The sequence below is a fragment of the Macrotis lagotis genome, chromosome X, assembly GCF_037893015.1.
Source record: "Macrotis lagotis isolate mMagLag1 chromosome X, bilby.v1.9.chrom.fasta, whole genome shotgun sequence".
NCBI classification, from domain to species: Eukaryota; Metazoa; Chordata; class Mammalia; order Peramelemorphia; family Peramelidae; genus Macrotis; species Macrotis lagotis.
In genome coordinates, this window is record NC_133666.1 from 133,404,900 (window position 1) to 133,431,242 (window position 26,343).

The following is a 26,343-nucleotide window of genomic DNA, read 5'->3' on the forward strand; positions in this document are numbered from 1 at the left end:
CTGTGACTTGGAGAGATGCCTTATCATGGGGTTCTGCTGTAGTTGTCTTGCATTCCCTACTCCATGATTACTACCTTTGGAACTCAGGTTTTGAAAACTCAAGGGTTCAGGTTTGAGGTCACAATGATGCCAGGGAATGGACTGCCTCAGTGACAGAAGGAAAAGGGGAAATGTTGCTAGGGAGTATTAAATCTATGCTATGGTATAAGCAAAGTGCCAACAAAGCTTAGTATTCCTGTAATGTATCTTTGCTTCAAGTACATAGAACACAAAAAATGCAAATGAGGAAATGAGCATCAAAGTACTATGAGTCTTGAATTTTTGCTTCCATATTAGCAAGTGCCCTTGGGGTGACCTGATAAGAGAGTAGTTGTGTCCTGGTGAGGAAAAAAGGATGAGGTCAGAACAGAAAAAAAAAGGAAAACAGAGTTAGAAAGAAGTAAAATTCACTCATTCATCACATATTTATGGTGGGAAATATTACTTTACAAACCTGAGTTTTTAAAAGCTAGATGTGCAAGGAACGTATGGTTTCCTTCACATACGTATCTTACCTCCCCCCCTCCCCACCCCCCAAAACACTCTGTTTACATTTCAGGTAACTATCATGAGGTGAATACTACTTCCTGGATGTAAATTTCATGGGCTCCCATGCTTGGAATGTATTCCTTCCTCATCTTTGCCTTTCAGAATCTCTTGCTTCCTTTAGAACTCAAATATCACCTCCTGAATGAAGCCTTTCAAAGGTTTCCACAGACATTAGTGCTTCCCTACAAAATTAACTTCGCAATTTTTTTAGGTTTTTTTTTTTTTTTGCAAGGCAAATGGGGCTAAGTGGCTTGCCCAAGGTCACAAAGCTAGGTGGTTATTAAGTGTCTGAGGTCACATTTGAACTCAGGTACGTCTGACTCCAGGGCCAGTGCTCTATCCACTGTACCACCTAGCCACCCTGCAATTATTTTTTAAAATAATTTCATTATATTTTGGTATTACATTGCCCAAATTGTTCTTAGCAAGCTTCCCCCTCCAAGCTCCTAGAAAGTCATGCTAAAGTAAAAAAGAATCCAAGGAAGAAAGAAAGAAGGAAAGAAAGACAAAAGAAAAAAATTGGCAAAAGCAATGAATATACAATGAATATACTACATATACGCTCTTTGACCTACTTCTAATGGTATGGATGGAGTTTTCTTTTCATATTTCTCTTTTTGGGACTCAAAATTTGTTTTTTGTAATTTGGCAACATTCATTTTCCATTGTTTTGTGGTTATAATTCTTTCCATTTACATTGCTGTAGTCATATTATTGTTTTCTAGGTTGTCCTTACTTCAATTTGTATTAGTCTATATAAGTCTTTTCCTATTTCGTATTCATCAAATTTGCTATTATATACAGCACAGTAAAAACCTCATTTATGCTCCACATATTGTTCAATCATTTTGCCAAAGAGGGGCATGCATATATGTTTCCCAATTCTTTGTTATCACAAAAAATACTATTACAATATTTTGGTACCTAGAGGGATTTTCTTCTTATTGATGGCCTCCTTGAAGAATATGCCTGCAAGTGAAAACTCTGGGTCAAATGGTAGGGATGTTTTAGCCTCCTCACTTACATAATTTCAAATTGCTTTCCATAATGGTTGCAATAATTCACAGCTCCATTCACAATACATTAGTGTCCCCAGCTTTCCATAACTATTCCATCACTGATTATTTTCCACTTTTATCATCTTTGCCAATTTGCTCAATATGAGTTGAAACCTCAGGATTGGTTTGAAATTATTATTATTATTTTTTACTTCTAGTGAGTTGGAGCATTCTTTCCTTCTTTCTTATGGTTACTTAGAGTTTGCAATTCTTTTGAGTTTGATTTGAATTTTTGAGTTTGAATTGCATCTTATAATTTTTTTGGTCTGATCAGTCACAGTCAGATACACTCTATCCTGACCCTAAGATGTGCACATATACAGAATCCACCCCAAAGGTATACAAGGTCTCTTTGTGCCCAACGTGTGGGAGAGCATTCTGAGCTTGTATTGGTCTGATCTGCCACTGCTGGACACACTGTAACATGACTAACTTAGTGATATCATTTTGATTCTCTTTGAGAACAAAGAACAGCAACCAAAGTCAATAATTTAACAACACTTTTGAGAACTGTTTACTCAAATTCTTTGATCACTATCTATTTAAGGAATGACTTGGTTTTATGCATATATATATGCTTTATGTATATGTTTATGGATATATAAATGTTATATGATACAATGGATTCTATATATCATATAGAAAGAATAGATTCCATGCTATATATCATACAGAGTATGTTTATTGTAGATAAATATCTATATATTTCTTGTATCAGATACAAATATATAAATTTATCCATATATTTATTATATTCTATATATCTTAGAAACCAAATCCAAATCTTCATCTGAGAAATTTGATAGAAATATTTTTCCCATTGAACTACATCCCTTCTTTCTCTAAATGAATTGTTTATGTAGAAGTTTTTCAATGTCACATAAGCAAAATTATTTATTTTGTATATTTTCTCTTGTTGCATTTTCAGTTAGGAATAGAATTCCTTCCAACATCTGAGAAAAACATATGATCTGCTTTTCTTCTTATTTAATGACAGATTTATATAATTATCCTTACTAACAAAGTCACATATACATCTTGAATTTATTGTGGAATAAGGCACAAGACATTAATCTAAGCTTAATTTCTATCAGTCTGCTTTCAAGTTTTCCTAATGATTTTTGTCAGATAGGTAAGTTTTTTAGGTAAGTGTGGTAAGTATGTTTTGGAGTTCATCAAATCCTGGGTTACTGAGTTTTCTTTGCATTTGCTTTGTAATATTTTGCAAATAATATTTTGCATATACTTTGGGTGTATATGCTATCTTATGAATACTGAATATTTCATTTACCTATTTATATCTCCAGAACTTAGAACAGTGCTTAGTAGGCAGTCTTTGATTAATAAATGTTTATTATTTAGAACTGTAGAAAAAGTTACTAAACTGCATACACTTTGAGTTAAACCTGTAGTTAAGCCTACAGCTAAAGAGATTAAAGAAAGGAAAAAAGGTTCCACATGCAAAATACTTGTATTGGCAAAGAACTGGAAAATATATGGATGCCCAGCACTTGGAGAATGGATGAATGAATGATAATATATCAATGTATTAGGGTATTTTTGTGCTATAAGAAATGAAGAGATAGCTTCACAGAAACTTGGGAAGATTTATATGAACTGAGTTAGGATAAAGTGAGTAGAACCAGGGGAACAATTTATACAGTAAGAACAAAGGCATAAAAAACAACAATTTGGAAAGATTAAGAACTCTGCTCAATGCAGTGATCAACTGTGATTCTGGAAAAGTAATAAAAATGATACCCACCTCTTGACAAAAAGGTGAAAGACTAAATAAAATACATAGACTAAGATACACATTTTTGGACATGGCCATTTTACTGAGGGAATTTTCTTTCCCTGACTAAACAAATTTGCTAAAGGGCTTTATTTTGTTTTTTCAATGCATGAAGGGGGATGGGGGAGGGAGATTGGAGGGAGAAAAAAAATTTGATAATTAAAATAAAAATTAATAAAAATTATTGATTGACCTAATAAATATTAACAGGAGCTCAAATGATAGAGAGAAACCCTCTGGGGAATATGTGTTCACTTGTCAGAGAAATATCATGAAAGAGATAAGATCGGAGTGTGTGTGTGTGGGGGGGGAATGGAAGAATATCCCAGGCAAGGAGTCTTAGAATAAGTAACAAAATCAAGGTTAGAATATATATGGCATGGGGGTGGTGGTGGCAACTAGGTGGTGCAGTGGATAGAGCACGAGCCCTGGAGTCAGGAGGACCTGAGTTCAAATGTGACCTCAGACACTTAATAATTACCTAGCTGTGTGACCTTGGGCAAGTCACTTAACCCCACTGCCATAAATAAATACAATTTTTTTTAAAAGAATAAGTATGCTGTCAGATCTATGGAAAGGGGAGCAATTTATGACTAAGGAAGAGATGGAGAACATCACTAAACACAAACTAGATGATTTCAATTAAATTAAAAAGCTTTTGCACAGATAAAACCACTGCAACCAAGATCAAAAGAAATGTAGTAAACTGGGAAACAATCTTTACAACTAATGTTTCTGACAAAGGACTCATTTCTAAAATATATAGAGAACTGAATCATATTTTTTTAAAAAGCCATTCCCCAGTTGACAAATAGCCAAAGGATATGCAAAGGCAATTTTACAGATGGGGAGATCGAAGCAATCCATACTCATATGAAACATTGCTCTAAATCATTACTTATTAGAGAAATGCAAATTAAAGCTTCTCTGAGGTGTCACCTCACACCTCTCAGACTGGCCAATGTGACCAGAAAGCACAAAGATCAAATGTTGGAAGGGATATGGGAAATCTGAGACACTAAATGCATTGTTGGTGGAGCTGTGAACTCATCCAACCTTTCTGGTGAGAAATTTGGAACTATGCCCAAAGGGCAACAAAAATGTGCATACCCTTTGATCCAGTAATACCACTGCTGGGTCTATACCCTGAAGAGATGATGGAAAAGGGTAAAAACATCACTTGTACAAAAATATTTATAGCAGCCCTGTTTGTGGTGGCAAAGAATTGGAAATCAAGTAAAGGTCCTTCAATTGGGGAAATGGCTTAGCAAACTGTGGTATATGTATGTCATGGAACACTATTGTTCTATTAGAAACCAGGAGGGATAGGATTTCAGGGAAGCCTGGAAGGATTTGCATGAACTGATGCTGAGTGAGATGAGAAGAACCAGAAAAACATTGTACACCCTAACAGCAACATGGGAGTGATGTTCAACCTTGCTGGACACGCTTATTTCATCAGTGCAACAATCAGGGACAATTCCAGATAAAGAACTATAGAGTTTGAACAAAGTTTGACTATTCCCTTTAATTTGGGGGAAAAAAAACTGCTACCTTATTGTCTGATCTTGTTATCTCTTTATTTTATGTTTCTTCTTTAAGGATATGATTTCTCTCTCATCACACTCAATTTGAATCAATGTACAACATGGAAACAATGTAAAGACTGACAAATTGCTTTCTGTGGGGGGTGAGGGGAGGGAAGTAAGATGGGGGAAAATTGTAAAACTCAAAATAAATAAAATCTTTAATTAAAAAAAGAATAAGTGTGTCATGGGAACCAATGAAGAGCTCAAGTAAGCTAGTACAAAAATTTGCAGAGGCAAACAACAGGATGCAAGATGTTGGGGTTTCCTCTTGAGTAATCACATTGTAAATATGAGATCTTTGCTAAAATCAAATGTGACCGAAATAGAGACATGAAACAAGACTGACAGTTTCTCAAACTCATCATGTTAAAGCATAACTCCTTCTATCCTCATCCCCTACCCACCCACCACTCTTGCAAACATTCTATTTTTGCTAAAGGTACCACTATTTTTCCAGTCACCATGAATGACCAAAGTTCAAAAGCATCAACACTTGAGACAATGATTATACAGTAAAGGGATAATGATGTCATGAGTATGACCATGTTGGAAACTCCTTACAAAGACATAAAGGAATACCCCTAGAACCCTGACAGGAAATTCAGAAGGCAGATAAATTCTGTTTCTCTTATCCTTCCTTCCTAGGTTAGCTAGAAAATTTTAACATGGTCGCTTAAAGAACTCCACAGAATTTGTGGGGCTGAAGCTGTCCATCTGCCGGTAGAATAATCATTGAACAGATGGGAGAAAATTTTAAAGCCCTTTCTTGACATCCTAGAGAAAATCAGCCAAATCATTCACTGAGGCTTCCCAAGAGGAGGCAGCTGGAGACAATGTGGTTTTCTCAGATTAACGGAAAAGCTATGGGTCAGAGAGGGTGAGAAAGCATGTAGGCCAGCCAGCTCTGTCTGTCTTCCAGAAACTCTTAAATATGCCTTTGAGGCTGAGAGCTCAGAGAGGAAGGGCTATTTTTGCTAAATCAGCACTGCAAAGTGAAAGAAAATCCAAAACTATGTTGCATTGAAGGCCTGTTTTTCATACAACCAAGCAAGTGTAATATTTGTGAAGCAGAGGATCTTTTGGCTGATATCTATAGGGCTATTCTGCTACAATTCATTTCAATGTGGCAGATTTACATGTTGCCTAAAATACAACAAAAATACCAGGCTTCCCACCTGACATAAGCATCATGGGGAGAGTAGTATTGCCACTTTGCAGATGAGAAGGTTGAAGTTCAGAAAAGTTAACTTGACAAGCATCACACAACTGAAAGAGATAGTTGGGATTCTAACCTAAGTGGTTTTTACTCCTCATCTGATGCAGAATCCACTGTATGGCAGAGTAAGAAGAATACTACTATACTCCTACAACCTCTGTTTTCCAAATTTTCCTTAACAGCCTACCAGGAAGGAGGAGGTATATTCTGTAAAATCCTAGAACCTCAGTGAAACCTGCAGAAATGATAGAAAGGTAAGAATTTTTAAATTATTATAACTATCCAACAAAGGCTGATTTATGAGGAAGTAATCTCCAAACCAAGAGAAAAGTTCAAAAAAAGTATGGATAAGATTCAGTCCATTATGGATAAAGATTTTTTTCATTATGCATGTGACTGGGTTAGATATCCTCTTCTAACTTTAAAGATTCTTTAACCTAGTCTTATGTTTTCTTACAGAAGACAAAGGGAGATACATGAGACTGAAACAAAACCCTGAGCTGATTCAGTTTACCTCCTGCCTATTTGCCTGTGTTGAAGATCATGCCCCTATTTGAGAAGTCAGACAATGAAGAATAAAATAATCAGAAACAGGATAATACCTTGAAGAGACAGACAGCAATGTGTTCTCAGGAATTTTGAATTCTAGTATGCTGGGACGGACATATCAAACTACCAGCACCAGAATCAGATTAAAATATAATTGGGAAATGTTAAACAAAATAAATATAACATAATACAACATGGAGAATGTTAATTTCTAGTTTTCTAAGTCCTTGTGGAATACCAGGATTCATTTCTATTTGAATTCTATTATACTTTTCTGCTAGCCCAATGTAACAGAGAGGTAAAGGATATAGAAGTATTGATGGTTATGATTCAAAGGGCCTTTCAGAGGGTATCTAATCCATCTGTTCACTAGATAAGTGAAACAGAATACTGAAGTGATTTCCCCAATGTGACATAGTTAGTGGGTCCCTTACAATAAGTTCTATGTTTTATGTAAGAACCAAGTCATGAAGCAGGGACCTATAATGAATATAGATTGACAGACCCTAGAGAGATATTCGGAGATGGTAACAGCAAGCATTAAAAAATGTCAGTGGGAAGAAACATTTGAGAAACCTTTTTATGTACCCTTGAAGTAAAATAAATAGGTAAGCTTGCCTACTCCTTTAAGAGTAGGGCCAACCTAGATGGACGTGAAGAGGTACACACATTTCATTAAAGTGTTTCATTACTGATCTGATATAGAATCTCAACGAATTGACCTAAGATTCATGTTTGTAATCTCAGCTCTATCACTAACTTTCTGTGTGATCCTGAAAAAAATCCCTTTGCTGCTAGACATCCCTTTCCTCATCTGTAAAATGAATGGGCTGGATTAGATGCTCTACAAGGTCCCCTGAGCTCAGTTTCCTCATCTGTAAAATGAAGGTGTTGAACTAGATCATCTTTAAGGTTCGTACTTGCTTTAAAATTCTATTGCTTCCAAAACTTCCTTCACAAGCCTTAGCATCTCTTTCAGGCAACTCTTATGTTCAGCCAAATTAATTTTCTCAGTACTCCTCACATGATACTCCATCTCCTACTTCTTTACCTCTACACAGGACACTAGTTTATAACCCTGGAATATACTCCTTCCTTACATCTACCTCAGGGAATCCCTAGTTCCCTTAAAGCTCAACTTAAGGGACACTTTTAAAAAATTTTTTTAGGTTTTTGCAAGGCAAATGGGGTTAAGTGGTTTGCCCAAGGCCACACAGCTAGGTAATTATTAAGTGTCTGAAACTGGATTTGAACTCAGGTACTCCTGACTCCAGGGCCGGTGCTCTAGCCACTGTACCACCTAGCTGCCCCATTAAGGAACATTTTCTAAATGAAGTCTTTCCTGATTTTAGTTACTAGTGCCTTCCCATATTTAAAACAACAAACATAAAACAACAAAAATAACCCTTTATTTATGTGTCGCCCCCCAATAGAAAGCTTATGGCCATAAGCTCCTAGAAGGCAAGGAATATATTTCATTTCTACCTTTATATCCCTAGCGATTGTGATGCAGGACAAATAGAAGACACTTAATAAATAGCTGATGAATGATGGAAAGTTAAAGCTGGTAAATTGGAAAAAAGAAATCAATATTTCCTAGACCTATAACAAAACGGATCTTTATCTTGCTCTTTCCCTCCCTCTTTAGAATTCTTTTAAAAGGGAAAAAACCTCAGGAATTCAAGCCATTGAATACTGTCTCTTAATCCTACACTGCTCTGAATGTTGCCAATCCCTCGCCCACCCCCTTAGAAGTCACCAATCCTTCTGAGCTTAATCTACAAGATACTTGAGAGTCATCTAACAGAGTGATCTGTCTTAAAATAATACATGTTGCTCATGTCTTCATTCCACTCAGGTAAAAAATGCTTCAATGGAAACAATTTCTTAACCCCAAAATTTGAAAGTTGGAGGAGAGGGATCTTCAGGGACTTTGGAAGGCTAGTAGGAACTGTCTCTAGATGGTGGCAGGGGCCTTTGGTGACTTCTCCAGTCATTCTGTAATTGTGACTGATTACTCTGTCCACAATATACTGTGGTCAGTAGAGAGAGAATGAACTCTAGACTCCAGATTTCAGAGTACAAATTAAAGAGATCTTATTTTGAATAAAGGCAGAGCTAGAAAAATCTAAGGGATAATAATGAGAATATATAAAGGTATTTTCTTTAGCTTCTACAGCTTAGGGTATCTTCTTTTTTTAAAATTTTCATGGTTTGCTATGTCATTATGGGTGTGGGGGAATCGGGTCTTATTTTAGGCAGTTGGACTATTAAAATTCAGTTACAGAGGCTGGTTAGACTCTGGGTGGGGCTGTTTTGTTAAGGGGCCAACTTTTGGAATCTAAAGGAGGAACTGGATGGCCCCAGCTAGTCAGAAGTGTACACACACACACACACACACACACACACACACACACACACAGACTCTCACGCACAGTCCACTTTCTTATTCTGGGATAGCAAAATACATCACTACGTAGATTGATTTGAATTTTTTAAGTCATGTGACAAAACCAAGCTATTTAAAATGCAGTGTGTGTGGTTTGAATGACTTAAGACCAAATTCTAGTTTTCCTTTCATAACCATAGATTTCTGTAGTCTGTGTTTGCCTACTCAGACTTAAGTTCACGAACAGCAACTGAAGAAGATGACATGCATTTAGATAGCAGGCAAAAACTTTAGCTCCTTTGGAAATGGAAGCTTCTCATTCAGAAGTCAACTAAGTCGTCCTTGGACCAGGATTCACTGGGGAAAACTTAAGAGACAGTTTAAGGAGTAGAGCAGTCTGTAGCTGAGGTAAGTGCTTAACTTTGTTTAGCTTTGTTTTGATCTGTAAAACTTTGGCCCTGCCAACAAGAACAATTCTGCTTTCAATTTTAGTTCTCCCCCCTCCTTCTGATTTACAATGTTTTAGCTGTCTAGGAGACCAATGCAATTTCACATCTGTGGGAAGTTTCTTTCTCTTAAACTGAAGTTTATTTATAACACTAGCTGGCTCTAGGGACTAAGCGAGAGTGGGTGCACTCCTGCGCATGCGCACATGGCTATGCATACACACATACATACATACACACAAACACACACACACACACACATACACACACACACCCCTCCCTCTCCACTATCATCCCCCAACTCCATTCCAACACCCCCCAAATACACATACATACATACATACATACATACATACATACATACATACACAGAGGAGTGGAAATAGAATTGGGTCTGGAGTCTGACTAAAGAATGGGATTATTCCAACCTACATATGTAACTTTTAGCAAGTTACTTAACATCTCTCTGGGCCTCAGTTCCTTCCACTATTAAAATTTGTTTTAAAAATACAAAGAAGATCAATGACTGAATAATCTATCTCTTGAGTTCCTTTTGAGCAGGACAGACCTATGATCCCGTCACGTGCAAAAGCAGGCAAGTCCTGTATTTTCCTAGAATTTAGAATTGAGACCACTGATTAGATGGCTCAGGCCTTCTTCATTTAAGCAAGATTAGTGCTTCTCACCACAGCTGTCTCCTGGAGATGAAGGACATGTTATTACTGAAAGGAAACAGGACAGTTCAATGAGTTACTGAATGGGGAAAATCCAAATTCATAAGAAAACAAGGAACTTTTTATAGCAGGAGCATCTGGAATGTATTTGTTTCAGAGGAACATGAGACCTGAAAGTGGAAGATTCCTCTAGCTGTTGGGAGGAAGGGGAAAAATGGAAAAAGGGCAGGGGTTGGGGCCCCAGGAGTGGAGAAAGGAAGAATTTCAGGTAGTGGGGAAGGGTACAGAAAGGAATTACATATAAACAGTCTCTCCAGACAGATATTGATGCTTCCAAACTAGAAGGAAATGGCACAACTGTTAGTGAGCCAAATAGATTCTAGTTTGATACTTCAAAAAAAAAAAACCCCACCAGATTTTTAATTTTGATATACAAAGATGGTATTATATGTAGGCAGTAGTCATGCAGAGTGATTTGAGAGACTGGAAAAGACAGTTTCCATGGCAGACTTCCTCTCTCCCCTAACCCCACTCAAAAAACCACTGATTCATGAAATTTACCCTAACTTATTCATTCCTTTGCTTTAATCTCTCAAATTTTTTTTTAAGGTTTTTGCAAGGCAAATGGAGTTAAGTGGCTTGCCCAAGGCCACACAGCTAGGTAATTATTAAGTGTCTGAGACTGGATTTGAACCCAGGTACTCCTGACTCCAGGGCCGGTGCTTTATCCATAGCACCACCTAGCCGCCCCAAGTGTTTCTTTTAAAATGTAAATACTACTAGGAATAATAACAGATTAAGTTCCTAAAATTTAAGCATTTTTGTAGAAACTAGAGTTTAATACTTTCCTAGTTTTCCTCCAAGACTCGATAGAAAAACAGCTTAGTTAAAGGAAGGGACTGACTGGGCCCAGTGGATACTGATAGAAATGTTTTCTAACCTACTTCATAATACTTCTGGGAATCGTAAGTACTCCAAACTGCCACTGACTCACCACTCCTGAATTTCTTTCTTCTCTCAAAGATTATCAGTGATTTTAATATAGCTAAATTCTATAACTGTTTCTCACTACTCATCCTAAGATGAACTTTCTACAACTTTTGACCTGTCTGAAAATTCCTGCATTGGATCATCACTTATCTCCTTCCATTTTCCTCCCTTCCCCCTTCTACCCCCTTCCAAAGTCTTACCTACCCAAGCAAATGGTTCCCCAAAAGCCTTTTTGCTAGGTCATCTTACTCCTCTCTCTAAACTCTCTCTCCCCTTTAGTGAATTTATACATTCTCAAGGGTTCAGTAATTATTTCTATGCAGATAAATCCCAAGTCTACATGTCAAACCATAATCTTTCTCTTAAATGTCAGTCCTACATCTTCAAATGACAGATGGAAATATCCAGTCAGTCAAAATATTTTACTTCCGATCTATCCAGAATATAGCTTGTTTGTGTGCTATCTCCCCATTAGATAGTGAGCTCCTTCATAATAGAGATTCTTTTAGCTTTTCTTGGTATTCCCATTTCTTGGCTGACACATAGTAGGTACTTAAATCTTTATTGATTACTGCCAGCCATGCAAACAATTATGTACAAACAGGCTAGATTAAGGATATATTGGGGGGGCTACAATAGGAGGAAAATATAAGAATTAAGGGAGATTAGGAAGTTTCCTGTAGAAGGTGAGATTTTTTAGTTGGGACTTGAAGGAAGACAGAAGAACTACAGGGTAGAATATAAGAAGAGGGAACACAGGCATATAACAGTCAGTGAAAATGCCTGGGGTTGGGATATGGAGGGGAGGTTCTTGTTCTGAGAAAGGTAAGAAGGCCAGTGCTACTGGATTGCAGAATAACTTGGGCCATGTAAGAAGACTGGAAAGGTTGGGGACAGCAAGGAATGGCTTATGACAGGTTTGGAAGACTAAAAGGGAGATTTTATATTTGATCCTGGGAAAATCAAGTGAAGTTAACTGAATGGGTGAGTGGTGCCTCCCCTTTCCTAGGTGACATAAACAGAAAGGTGCTTTTGGAAGATCACAGGCACACCAACCTAGTAGGTTATTATAATGGTCAAGGCCTTCAGTGATGAAGGCTTGCACCAGGGTGAAGGCAATGTCAGAAGAAAGAAGGGAGCATATGCAAGTATGTTTTGCTTCAAGATTTTTCAAGATCCTCATAACCACTGCCAAAATAAACCAACACAGAAGAAAGACAAAGAGGTAAACTATAGTTTACATAGCATCAGTAGTTGAGAAACACGTATGCTTCATAATGCCACAGATGACATCTCTATAATTATTCCCTCCTCAGCTATGTGAACAAGAGAGAATAACAAAATAAGCCAGTCAATAAGCAGATGTTTTAACAGGTAGAATAAAGAGAAGGGGGACAATTTTCTTGAGCTATTAAAATTCTCAGATTAATACATAAATAGATGAGGAGAAAGAGAGGTATTGAGAGATATTCTGCTGAGACATCAATATGGAGAAGGAGAACAGGAAGACAATACTGAACAAAACGATGTTAGTTATGTCAACTCTTAATAGATAATTTTCAGTTCTTTAAAAAAAACCATTTTTAAAGCATCCAATCAAATCCAAACTCCAAATCAAACTCATTGTCTTTCCCTCAAATCTGCTCCCTTCTTAACTTCCCTCTTCTTAGTAAAACTACCACCACCCTAAGATGACAAATAGTAAACTTTGAGACAGGAAGACAAAAATCCATTTTAGACATTTAGTAACCATGTGACTGAGATCCAAAATTCTCTCTCTCTTTCTCTCTCTCTCTCTCTCTCTCTCTCTCTCTGCAAAAATTACAAATGTGAGCTGCTGCTGCCACCACCACCACCCATCATCATCATCATCATTCCAGACATCCTGTTCCATAACCTTATCAACAAAAGGAGAAAGAGTGCTCTGGAGTCAGAGGCCCTGGGTTCAAATCCTTCCTTTGACAGTTAAGTCATTTAACTTTCCTGATTCCTAATTATGAATCTTCCTAATTTATAAAATGACTGTGTTGGAATAGATGGCCTCTGAGATCCTCTCTAAATCAAATCCACATCCATGATTATAGAATCCTATGAATCAACTATAATTCTTCCTTTTCTATCTCCCTCCATAGACAATTAGCTGCCATCTCCTGTAGATTTCACCTTTACAGATTCATGAAAAATGCTGGCCACCTCCAGAAAAAGAATTGATGGAGTCTAAATGCAGATCAAACAACACAATTTTTATTTTACTTTTTCATGGTTTTTTTCACATGTTCAATATAGAAATATGTTTTTCATAATTGCACATGTATAACCTATATAAAATTACTTATCATAGTTCTAATTCCTCTTTCACAACATGACTAATATGAAAATATGTTAAACATTTATTTAAGTATTTACAACTTATTTAAGTTTGTTTACTGCCATGGGAAGTGGGGGAGACAAGGGACAGGAGAGTGGTAGAAAAATGTGGAACTAAAAAGCTTACAAAAAGATGAATGTAGAAAACTACCTTTACATGTATTTGGAAATATATATTTTTTAAAAAACTGAATGGCAAAAATTGTCTTATATGCAATTAGGAAAATAAAATATTATTAAAAAAATTTTTAAAGATAAAAATTCCAGGGGCATTAGGTGGTGCAGTAGATAGAACACTAGTCCTGGAGTCAGGAGGACCTGAGTTCAAATCCAGCCTCAGACACTTAATAATTATCTAGCTGTGTAGCTTTGGGCAAGATACTTAACCCCATTGCCTTGCAAAAACCTAAAAAAAAAAGATTCTACCTTTCCAGCTTCTCTCACCTTAGAGCTCTTATGTCTCTACTCTCATTCTCACCATCCTAACCAAGTTCAAAGCTTCATCACCTTTCAAATGGACTATCATAACAGTTCACAAATTGGTTTCCTAACCTCAGCATGTCTCCATATGTCAAATTCTTCTTCACATAGCTATAGAGATAATTTTTTCTCTTTAACCCAGTCTTTCTCATTATAGGATATTTCATTCCTGTACTCAACATGGCTCTCTCTAGTTTCCTGTGTAGGTATAAACCATATCCTATTCCTACAATGTTCTCCTTCATCTCTAACTTTCAGAATTCTTCTGTTTCCCCCTTCAAGGCTCTCTTTAGGTATTAAATAAAATCCTTTTGCTGAGCCTTGTTCATCAAGCCTATTAGGGTTTTCCTCATATTTGAATATCCTGATTTCTCTTTTGCTCTTCATTCCCTATCCTTTATTTTATTTATCTCCATTTATGTTGTAGTCCCCTTAAAGAATATAAATTCCCTGAGGACAGGGTCTACTTTTTTCTTTGTCTTTTCATCCCCAGGCCTGTACCCATAACAGATGCACAATAATAAATATTTACTGAAATAAGTAAAGCTATGCCTTACAGACCTAAGTCTAGTGAAAATTTTGGCTTCCTTCCTGATTTGGAAGGAAGGAGGAAGGGTGAGGATCTGTTTGTTTTGTTTCTTGGTACACTGAAAAGAAGCTTAAGAAACTACTTCAGGACTTCCAGGCAAATTGTAGCTTTCTGAAAGCAGGACAACTCTGGCCATACTGACCTGAAAAGTTAAGAGTTCTTCCTAAGATTTTTCTATTCTCATTCATTTTTCTTCTCTCCCCCCTCTGTGGTTCTGATTCTTTCCGAAAGTAACTGGATGCATTAGAAATAAGAGAGAATGGATGAAAGAAGGCTCTATGACTAGTTGCACTCATTCATTCATTCATGGCAAAGGGGTTAAGTGACTTGCCCAAGGTCGCAGAGCTATTAAATTATCTGAGGGTGTATTTGAACTCAGGTCCTCCTAACTCCAGGGCTGGTGTTCTATCCACTGCACCACCTAACTGCCCCCAGACTAGTTACATTCTTAACCAAAGGGTCCAGAGCAAAACCAGGTTAAGAATTGAGTAGTCAAGTAAGCCCATTCCTCCACCTCCAACAGTAAACACACTGTAGGTAGATATGGAGGATAGAGCAACTATTGAGCAAAAAATGAAGGGTGGGGTCGGCAGAAATTCTGAATACAAACTTTTCAGTTCGAGTCTTCTTACACAAAATGAATAATATGGAAATATTTCATATGATTATGTAGGCTTAACCTATAACAGCTTATTATTTAAGGGAGGTAGGAGAGGAGAGAAGGATGGAGGGATAAAATTTGGAGATCAAAACTTAAAAAAGTTAAAACTGTTTAATCATGTAATTGGAGAAAAAATTAAATATAATTTAAAAAATGGAAAAGGGCATGCATACCCAAGAACAGACATAATTTTTGCACTCTGAAAAGTTTCTACAAATCATGCTTATAAATGGAATCCTATTTCCAACTCTTACCCAACCATTAATTTTATATTGGTAGGAAACAGAATTCTGTTGACCAAAATGAGTCTTATGAAATCTTCAGGGGCAAAACATGGATAACTAGAAAAGGAAGTGGCATGATCAAATGAGGGGTGAAAGGCAGGTAGATGTGATGTTGCACTGATACCCCCCCAAATGTTAAAAAGAGTCAAAAACCAGGCTTTTGACAAGTATGTGGAATTTATTATTACAGTAATCATATTAATAGTAAGCATTTTTAAGATTTGCAGAGTGCTTTATATGCTGACTCTTTTGATCCTCACCCACAACCCCTATCTGGTAGGTGTTATGATGATAACCATTTTTCAGATGAAGAAACTGAGAAAGAGAAATTTAAATGACTTGCCCAGAGACACAAAGCTAGAAAGTATCTATGGTGAGTCTTCCAGACTCTGCTTCTAGCCATTTGTTACCTAGTTGCCTAAGATTTAAGCAAAGATATCGAGTAGCAGGGAATTTGAAGGGAAAGCTTACTTTCTGAACGCAATATCTAGATCAAGGAGATCTAAATCCATTTCTAAGTGGTAACTCAACCATTCCTAATTAATCTCCAATTGGCAAAAGACTCCATGAATTTTCATGCCCTCCACTTTCTCAAATCATCATACAGTTTTTCTGCTAATGGTCTAAAAGCAAACAATTGACTATTTCTGGTTAGAATCTTTTTAAGGAGAATCAGAACAAAAGCTAGCATTTCTGTAGCATTAAGTGCAGGCACTGTGTTACGGACTTTAAAAAGAGGTACTCTTATTAGCTCCATTTTGAAATGAGAAAATTGGGGCAATAGAGTTTAAGTGACTTGCTCAAGGTCATTAGAGCAGAGGTTCTCTTTCTTTTTATGAATTATGAACCCATAACTTGGCATAGTGCCAGGTACCTAGTAGGTGTTTAATAAGTGTTTATTGAATTTCATTGGATTGGTCACACAGCTAGTAAATGATTTGAGGCTAATTTTGAATTCACGTCTTTCTGACTCCAGGTTGGACACTCTATCCACTGTACACCTTAACTACAAAGAAAGAATTTCTTTCTAATAAAAATAACCATGCTCTGAAAATAGAAAATTTTTTTGTATAGCAATTTTTATCTATAAAGTAGAAAACATCAATATACACAAATACATACACACACACACACACACACACACACACACAGAGTAGATCATATATACATATCATCCAATTCAATTCAAAGAAGTAGTCATCTAGCTTGTATTTTAAAGCTAAACCCATTCTTCCATCATTCTCTCCCAAGAACAAATAATTTTTGGACAGCTCCAAGGGTTAAGATATTTTCTTCAGTCCAATTATTGCACAGAACTTCTCTCCCTTACCTCCCTCTAATCCATGTTCTATCCTCTGGATTAAAAACATCCCTCTTCCATATAAATCTTCAAATGTCTGAAGCCAGGCACAATTTCTCTTCCTATCCCAGTCCTAAAACCATCTCTTTCAAAGGCCAACCAACCCCAATTTCTTCAAATGTTTTCTAGTCACTTTAGAACACTAGTAACTGCCCACATTCATGTTTAAACTTATAAATGTCTCTTCAAAAATATGACAGCCTCCCATCCCCACCTAATGTGTGCTCTGAATGGGCAAAGTGCAACAAAACATGAAGATCCTTCTCTCTAGACTAGGAGTTCTTAAACTTTTTTGTTTCATAGACCTCTAATGACCTTTTTCTCAAGACACTTTTTTTGAATGCTATTTTACTTTTTTCCAATTACATGCAAAGATAGCTTTCTATCTCTCTCCCCCTTTCCTTACCCCTCCCAATGACAGCATATAATATAGGTTACATATGTACAATCATATTTAACATATTTCTTTGTTAGTTATGTTACAAAAGAAGAATCAGAACTAAAGGGAAAAACATGAGAAAGGAAAAAACAAAAATAACTTTTAAAAAGTAAAAATCAGACTCTATAGTTTTTTTCTGGTTATGGAAGGCGTTTTCCATCACAAATAACAATGTTGTGAAAGGCACAAAATAAAATACAATTATACTGGCATAGTTATCAAAATATTCTAAAAACAACTTCAAGGTTAAGAACCCTCACTTTAGACATAATCTGTAGATCAAGATCAAATCAGTCTTTAAAACTAAACTTGCAGTTCACCAAAATCACTCAGACATTTTCATCCTAACTTCTTCCTGTTCACACTCTCACATATGTTCTTGTATATTATTTGTGGACTTCAAAGGACTTAACATTGAATCTCAGGAAATTTCATCTTACAAGTTTCAGCCCACCATTCTATTCTTAAGATCCTGTTCTTGATCCTGTCACTGACTTTAATAGCTGTCCCTCCCATTTGATAAGCATTATCATCAGTATTTGTTCAATTTAAGGCAATAATAAAAACTTTTGACTACAGTAGGGAAAGTCCATGGTTAGGAAACATGCTGGGGTACACTAGAGACTTCCATGAAGGTAGACCATTCCTTTAAACATCACTTTTTGGTATGGTCAGTTTCCCAGTTCAAAAACTAGCAACTATACTTTCATGCAGTTCATATCTTTCCTTATTTTCCATGTGGTCTGTGGAAGACCTTGTCAAGTTTCTCCCTAAAATTCAGATATATTCAAATGTAGACGAGAGGCTATGGGATCCCTTCTCTGTATCTATATCTACAGCATTACCCTAGGTCTAGTAGTCATATTCTTCAAAAAAGGAAATGAATATGTGGATACAAAATTCAGGTTAAAAAAATTCAATAATTTATTGGAACACAAAAACTAAAGGATTAGGCCTAGAACATACTCCTTTCAGAGCTTATCATAAAATGAAACTTTTGGGAGAAATGTAAATTTTTCAAAGTATGGATCTTATCCATTTCTCAGACAGTTTGGCCAAAGGCTTTAGTAGGATTCCGTGATTTATTTCAAAAACATATGAAAGTACAAATCTGCATTATGAATATATATGCTCTTTCCCTTTAAACCATTATATGGTTATCTAACATGAGACCTAGTCATTTTTCAGTCAAGTCTGACTCTTCATGACCACTTTTGAGGTTTTCTTGGCAAAGATACTGAAGTGGGTTGTCATTTCCTTTTCTAGCTCATTTTATACTTGAGGCAATCAGGGTAAAGTGACTTGCTTAGAGTCACACAGCTAGCAAGTTCTGAGGCTAGATTTGAACCCAGGAAGATCAGTCTTCCTGACTCCAGGCACAGCATTCTATCTACTGCGATACCTAGAGCTGCCCTTATAGTGAAATATAGTTATCAAAAAAAAAATTTAGGGGCGGCTAGGTGGCATAGTGGATAAAGCACCAGCCCTGGAGTCAGGAGCACCTGGGTTCAAATCTGGTCTCAGACACTTAATAATTACCTAGCTGTGTGGCCTTGGGCAAGCCACTTAACCCCATTTGCCTTGCAAAAACCTAAAACAAACAAAACAAAAAATTTTTAATTCCAGGTTAGGAACCCCTGCTCTAAGAAAAAAGCAGTACAAGAAGCAAGACATTACCATAAAGTCATTAAATGTGGTCAGCAAACCTCATATGGATTCTTGACTTGTCAACTCAAGACCCAGCTTAAGGAAAAAGATAAGTGCAAAAGAAAATGCAGTGGATGTACTAGGAACATAGATTTAGAATTCGAAGGAACTTCTAGAGATCATCTAATACAATTTTCTCATTCCAGAGATGAGGAAACAAGAGAGAGGTGAAGTGATTTCTCTAAGACCACTCAAATAGGAAGAGGCATGGTTGGTCCTCTGACACTAAATCTAAGCAGCCATTATTCTACTGCATGTTCCCAATCCTTGTCAGGGGTCTATCTCATGTCAACCTATAGGGACAGATGGAGTCAGTCTACATTTCTTAAATATAACTCAAAAGCTTTTTGTCCAATGAGGAAGCACAATCACATAACCTCTACCAGATGCAGACTCAGTGAAATGTGGAAGGCACAGCTAGTTTTTATGTGTTCAATAGTCAATATCTTTTCTATAGTCAACTCAAGGAGATAAACTTAGGCAAACTTTCCATCTCATATATTCATAAATAAAAGCCTAATGCTTGCCCTTTCCTTCTAAGAGTATCTCCTGTTTTCATAACTTTTTCTATGTCTCCCATTAAACTATGAGCTCCTTGAGAGCAGGAACCAGTTTTTCTCTCCTCTCTCTCTGCGTGTGTGTGTATACCAGCTTACCACAATGTCTGGTACATAATAGGAACTTAATGAATAGTTGCTGACTTGACTAAACCTAGAGTAGGGGAAAACACAAGATAATTGTGTCTTTTTTTTTCTTTTGGTTTTTGGCAAGGCAATGGGGTTGAGTAACTTGCCCAAGGTCACTCAGCTAAATAAGTATTAAATGTCTGAAGCCAAATTTGAACTCAGGCCCTCATGACCCTAGGGCCAATGCTCTATCCCCTCTGCCATCAAGCTGCCCCAACAATTGTGTCTTATACAATGAAGAGGCTTGAAAGTGATAGAATGCAACTGTGGCCCATGAGTAGTGCTTCTGAACTCTGTCCTCATGCCATTGCCCTATATACCTACAAACCTACATTTTCTGTAAGTCTCAGAATATTATGACTAAGATTAGTAAAAATGTTTCTCTGAGGCAGCTAGGTAGCACAGTGGATAGAGTGCAAGGCTTGGAGTCAGAAAGACTTATATTCCTAAATTCAAATCTGGCTTCAGATGCATAGTAACTGTGGGGCCCTGGACAAGATACTTAATCCTATTGCCTTGGTTTCCTCATCTGTAAAAATGAGCTGGAGAAGGAAATGGCAAATCACTCCAGTATCTTTGCCAAAAATATCCCAAATGGAGTCATGAAGAGTTGGACATGACTGAAAATGAACGAACAACAGTAAGAAATTTGGGGGGTACTTAGGACTTATGAGGGAATGAATGAAAAGGAAAAACAATATTCTCATTCTTGTATATTTCTTAAGTACTTGATTTTGGTCAAGTGGTTGAAGATATCTGGATCTTCCAAAAGAAAGAATCTGGTTTATCCCATTAGCCAGTAGGATGGAACTTAGTTCTCATCATATCACTTTTAGCTTGCAATACAGGCCAGCTCTCTTGGTGGCCTTGCTTCCTTTACACAACGACAGAAAAAAGCCTACCCTATAGAAATCCTGTGTGTATTTCTGAACTCATTCCCCATTCCTCACACCAAGTATAGGAATCATCACTACTGTCTGGAGGAAAAGAGAGATCCTAAGGGCATAGTCAGAATCTAAACAAGACTCTCTCTCTCTCTCTCTCTCTCTCTCTCTCTCTCTCTCTCTCTCTCTCTCTCACACACACACACACACACACCCTGTATTGATTATAATTATATAAAACTGTAATACAGACCCAATGAAATGTCAGCCTCAGAAGACTCAAAAATCGCACTTTCTACTCTCATGGGCAAGATTTTTTTTTTAGTACATATGAACGAACAAAACTGAAAACTCTTTAGCTTTAATGCTGTTCCTAGAATTATTTTGTCTTGAGGAAAAGTAAAAGGAGATAGGAAGAGGGGAAGGGCATAAATAGGCTGATATCTCTTTAACATTACATGAAAATAGTACTTTCTTGAAAACAACCTATCATGCCACAAAACCAGTATAAATACATAAAAGTTTTAAATTTGACCCTCTGAAGCTAAGGCTATTTAGTTCAGATAGTCAAAAATGGATAGATATAGATTAGAGAGAGAGATAGACACACACACACATACACACACACACACACACACACAGTCTTCAAAATGAGGCTAAGGTGAGTGGTTGGTTCCTTTTCCAAATACCATTTTAATATCAGTACCAAGGTCAGATCCCAATGTTTTGTCATCCAACATATCAAAATACTAATGGACTCTATCCCTGCCCTGGGTGTGGCAGTTTTCCAGGAAAAAGAAATCAATTTAATTAACAAGTTCCTAGACTTTTCCTGGACCATAAAAGTTATGCACCACTAAGTGAGACTGAGATTCCATGTAAGAGAATCTGACATAGCTACTCAACAGTTCACTTGGCAGAAGGTTTGGAAAACGCTAAGTAGGCAGCCATAGAATCATTAATAGAGCCTAAAGAAGCTACAAAATTTCACTTCTACCAGGGAAAAGGGAAAATGACAAAAGAAAGAAAATGTAAAAATCTTTAGGCTGAGGCAAGGAAAGAATTAAAACATCAGAACAAGGATTTTTAACTCTTCTGTAAATGTAGGAAGAAAATAGGATTAATCAATTCAATGGCAATTTATTAAGTGCAAAAACTTCAAGTCATAGACACTGTATATATCTCAAATCAAAAAATGTTTGATTTAGAAAAGAATTCTCAAATAATCTAATGGAATGCTTAAATTTTATAGATGAAAATAGAGGTCTATTAATTTATGCCCAAATCACAAAGCTCAAGAAGTAGCAGAGCTGAGACCCGTCCCCAGGTCTCCAGACCCCTTTTCCAAAGTTCATTGCACAATCTCATGCTGCTTTTCCTTTACAGTAGTAGTTTCCAAAGTGTATGCTGAGGGAAACTAGTATATCAGAAGTTTTTCTAGGCATGCCTAGAAATTCTATAAAAAAAAATAAACAGAGGAAATGAAAATGTATTATTAATTCTGTTTCTTATGGATTTTGCTAGCTCAGCCTACAAAGATTGGGAATTATAGTATCTATTTTTTTTTAAATTCTCCTCTTACCTATATGCAATAACATTAAAACACAACAAGCTCTCTAGCTAATCTTAATGAAAGGGAACTCCAAATTCTCCTGTAAAATTGCCAACTTAAATTGTTCATGGTAAAGAATTCTGTGCCAGGAAGGAGAAATAAAAAAGGTTGAGAACTTCTGCTTTACAGAATATTAGCCTATGTCAAATGCCCAAATTCTAACTTCTCAGACACTCTCTACATTTACAGTTACAAAGAAAAATGGAAACCAAAACCAAGTAACCAAATCTTCAGGGCCTGTATGTGTTTAGGAGGATTTTTTCCAAAGTGTTATAAAGACCATTATCAATATATTTGAAAGAGACCCTCCCAGATCTCTTCCTGTACTGAAGTGGGTAATTTTGAACATAAAGTAATCTTTTTTTTGATAGAAGCTACCAAAAGGTTGCTTTTTATTTTTTTCTTGGCTCTAGTCTTTCTCATCATCATTCAATTTAATAAACATTTATTCTGCACCTGCTATTTGCCCAAGCCCTAGGTGAGATACAAAGGAAGAAGAAGAGGAAATAGGTTCCTGGCTACAAGGAGCTTACAATCTAGTTAGAAAGGTAATGCAGACATGAAATAAAAAGAATTTAACTCTATGACATTATATAAAAGTAGATGCCACAAAATGTGGTATAGCTCAAACATATGTAAGGTCTTAGAATTGGCAAGGCAATATAGCAGAAAAAAGGCAGGAAATTTATTGAGAGATCTTTTTCTAGTCCCAGGTCTGCCACTAAGGAGACACTTTATCACTTTATCATCTCCAGTCCATATTGTCCACATCTTTAAAACAAAGGCTCTGGTTTAAAATATTTCTAAATCCTTTCTAACTCTTTAAAAAAAAATTAACTTTAGGGCTGTATTAATCTCACTGAGAGAAAGTAGTTGGGTTTGGCAAGGAAGTCTTCATGAATGAATTTGTGTACAGGATTATGAAGTAATTATAAGAAATGTACTATCAAATTGAGAGGGAAGGTCGTTTGGAGTGGAAGGCAAAAGCATGATAAAGGTTCAGAAATAATAATGGAAATGGGATTTACAGTGAATTGAAAGGTGACTGAAGAAAGGAGGATGTTAAGAAGTAGTAGAAAATAATGAAGGATTAATAAAGTAGGACACTAATAGATGAAAAGTCCTTAGACCAGGCTAAAGGATTTCAATTTGAGGAAACTGGGGGACTGTTTCAAAGGGAATTAATAGCTTTACACTCTAAAAAAAAGAAAACAATAAGAATATAAGGAAAAAAGACAGATACCATTAAATATTTCTACTGAGTCATAGCTTGGAAAACAGATAATGTACTTCTTTAACCACTTCATCTATCAAAGAGATAACTCAAAAGAAGAGAAGACTAATGTTCCCTTATGGTTTGTCTACTCCAAATATTAACACTCCTAAATGGGGGGGGCAGGGAATGTGATCCAACAGGGCAGGTATTTTAGCACCAGAATACCAAGCAACCAATCAAAATTAGCTAAGAAGAATGATTTCAGCCCTCTAAAATTAAATAGCAACATTACTAGGAGACCATTTAACTCAAATATTCAAAGGCTATTAAGTGAACACGGGATTCCAAAGATGAGCTGGTCTGATCAATTAAAACAACAGACCTTTCCAGGGAAACAATGCTCCAAGATGAAATGAATAAGCTTGACTCTCAGCAGCCCAGAATTTACCACCAGGCCCCAGATGTGTGGGTCAATATTAAGTTAAAACTCCTCCTCTTTAAATCGACCCCTGGGGGTCCCTATGGAAACAGGAAAGTATCCCAGGCTTGTGGGTCACCATTGACCCATCTCTTCCTCATCCCATTCCCTAAAAATTAAATAGTAAATGAGAGATATAGAACAGTATAGAACAGTAGTTTCTTTGAATAACAACTTTTCCTCAAATAGTCTCTGAAATAATACTAGGTTGACCTTTACAGAGGGTCCTTCATGTGCCAGCCACTGTGGGAAGTACTTTACAATTATCATCTCATTTGAGATAATAAGGGACAGGAAACAAAAGCCCCAGAAGAGCATAAGTCAGCCTAGGAGGAAGCAGCCCTGAAGGCTATAAACCTAATGTTCCTATCTTGAGCTGTTCTATGACAGACAGCTTTTGGCCTCCTGCTGAATCCCACTATAGAAATGGATATCCTTCATATCTCAGTCCCTAACCAGTTTGGCCTTCATCTTTCCAGGTTTATCCTACATTCCTCCTCTCCACTACAGTTAAATTGCCTTCCTGCCTCACCCCCTCTGCTGTGACCACATACTTATGCTGACCATCACCTGGGTCTCCAAGGCAGCTGCTCCTCACTTTTCCCTCTTAGCAATCCTCTTTTCCTTCAAGGTTCAGTTCAACCACCATCTTTCACAAGGTCACTCATGATTCCTAACCTGACATACGAGTAAATTGTTCCTTTTGATGACTTCCTGTTTATTTTGTTCATAGCTTCTTTATTTTTCATCAGCTCAAAGTATCACAGGATCATAGATTCAGGGATAGAAAGGGCCCCAGCAGTCACCGATCCTACTCCCTCATTTTACAGATGAGGAAACTGAGACCCAGAGACATTACACAGCAAAGACACACAGAAAGTAAATGTTAAAAATGGAATTTGAACCCCAGTCTTCCTGACATTAGGCCTGGCACTCTATTTTGTCACCTGGATGACCAATGTAAATTGATAGGCATTATGATTAAATGATTGATATAACTTCTGTTGCTTCCAGTTTTCTTCAGTACCTAATAGCATATTATAGTAATGATGATAATGCAGTGCTGGACTGTTTTTCCATACTACTGAATTTGAGGTCAAATTTTCTTCACAGAAAAGAGAAAAGGCACACACAATGGAATGAATGACTAAAGATCATTTCTGTTTGGTCTTGGAATACAATCAAGGGCACATGTTTAAATAAAACATTCCCACACAAACAACTCATTCCTATTTAGCCCAGACTAAAATCAAAAGCCCTAAAGCTGGTTGTTTAAAGTAGGAAACAACCTGGAGGTAGCTCCAGATGATCCACAAAGCATAAAACTGAAATATGACATGATTTGTTTCCTGAGTCAAAAGATTTTTACAGACACTGACTATTAAAAACTAAATAAAACATTTTTTCTCAAGCATCCAATGAAAAGCAGCCCAGATAGTCACAATCAATACAGATTTAACATCTCATGCCCTTTAACCCATTCTCATTAGAATAATTTTTTTTTAACCCATGACAAATGTTCTAAAGATTTCCCTTCCAATTTGCAGTAAAGAAAAATTCAGATAATTTCTTCTTAGGACAGACCATGTTCTTAATTTTCAAGTCATGCTGGAATCATCAGAGTGATTATTCACTATTTTATTCACTGATATTTACTCACTGATTCTGAAACACAATAAGCTTGATAACCATGGCCCTTTAAAAAAAAATGGAGACATACCTGAGAAACTTCTGTGTCCAAAGGGTCTGAGGATATCTGGAAAAGAGAGGAAAGGAGAATTATTAATTATTAATTTCATTTTCTAAAAAAATTACTGTAATATATTATTGCAAGGTCAATGAATGGTATACAAGGATAGGGATGCATTTCTCCATTTGAACATGACTAATATTATGACTAATGTCAAAAGAGAACAGGCCCCGTGAGAGCAAAGTAAAATTTTACTGCTTGAAGGAGCTATTCTCCTGGTAAGGAACTGCATTTACCAAATTAGCTCAGTACAGATTGTTAATTGCCTGGAGCTTTGAGAGGTTCAATGACTTGCCCAGGGTCATGTAGTCGATACAGATCAGAGTAGCACATTATCCCAAATGTTCCTGGCTCCAGAGGAAGCTAAGAGCTTTCTACTACATACATCATGCTTCCTTTCTAAATCTAGGTCAGTATCCAATGTTTGGTCTTTTTCTCCCCCAACTTGTTATTCCAGTTCACTGAAAAAGCTAACAGTCTGACTTTGTGAAAGTTAAGCTTTCGGGGGTGGATAGGTGGCCCAGTGGATAGAGCAC

The 26,343-nt window shown here is 36.7% G+C and overlaps 2 protein-coding genes across 10 annotated transcripts in view; one reads left to right on the forward strand and one right to left on the reverse strand.

The window, feature by feature from the left end:
* The window catches only part of CHLSN (cholesin), a 382,075-nt gene that overhangs the window by 245,588 nt on the left and 110,144 nt on the right, over positions 1 to 26,343 (reverse strand). For 5 of the 6 annotated variants that reach the window (XR_012471531.1, XR_012471532.1, XR_012471529.1 and 2 more), the window contains exon 3: positions 25,778 to 25,813. Coding sequence is in view for 2 of the 6 variants with exons in the window: in XM_074200990.1 (XP_074057091.1) it covers positions 25,778 to 25,813 (36 nt within the window). In the remaining 4 variants the exon portion in view is untranslated. Of the gene's footprint in view, positions 25,814 to 26,343 lie in introns of all 6 variants that reach the window. The other variant, XM_074200991.1, reaches the window with a different exon arrangement.
* Positions 9,152 to 26,343, forward strand: part of LOC141498056 (uncharacterized) — a 25,151-nt gene continuing 7,959 nt past the window's right edge. The window contains exons 1-2 of one of the 4 annotated variants that reach the window (XM_074200988.1): positions 9,152 to 9,592; positions 13,129 to 13,258. The gene's annotated coding sequence lies outside the window, so the exon portion shown is untranslated. Of the gene's footprint in view, positions 13,259 to 26,343 lie in introns of all 4 variants that reach the window. The other 3 variants (XM_074200987.1, XM_074200989.1, XM_074200986.1) reach the window with 3 other exon arrangements.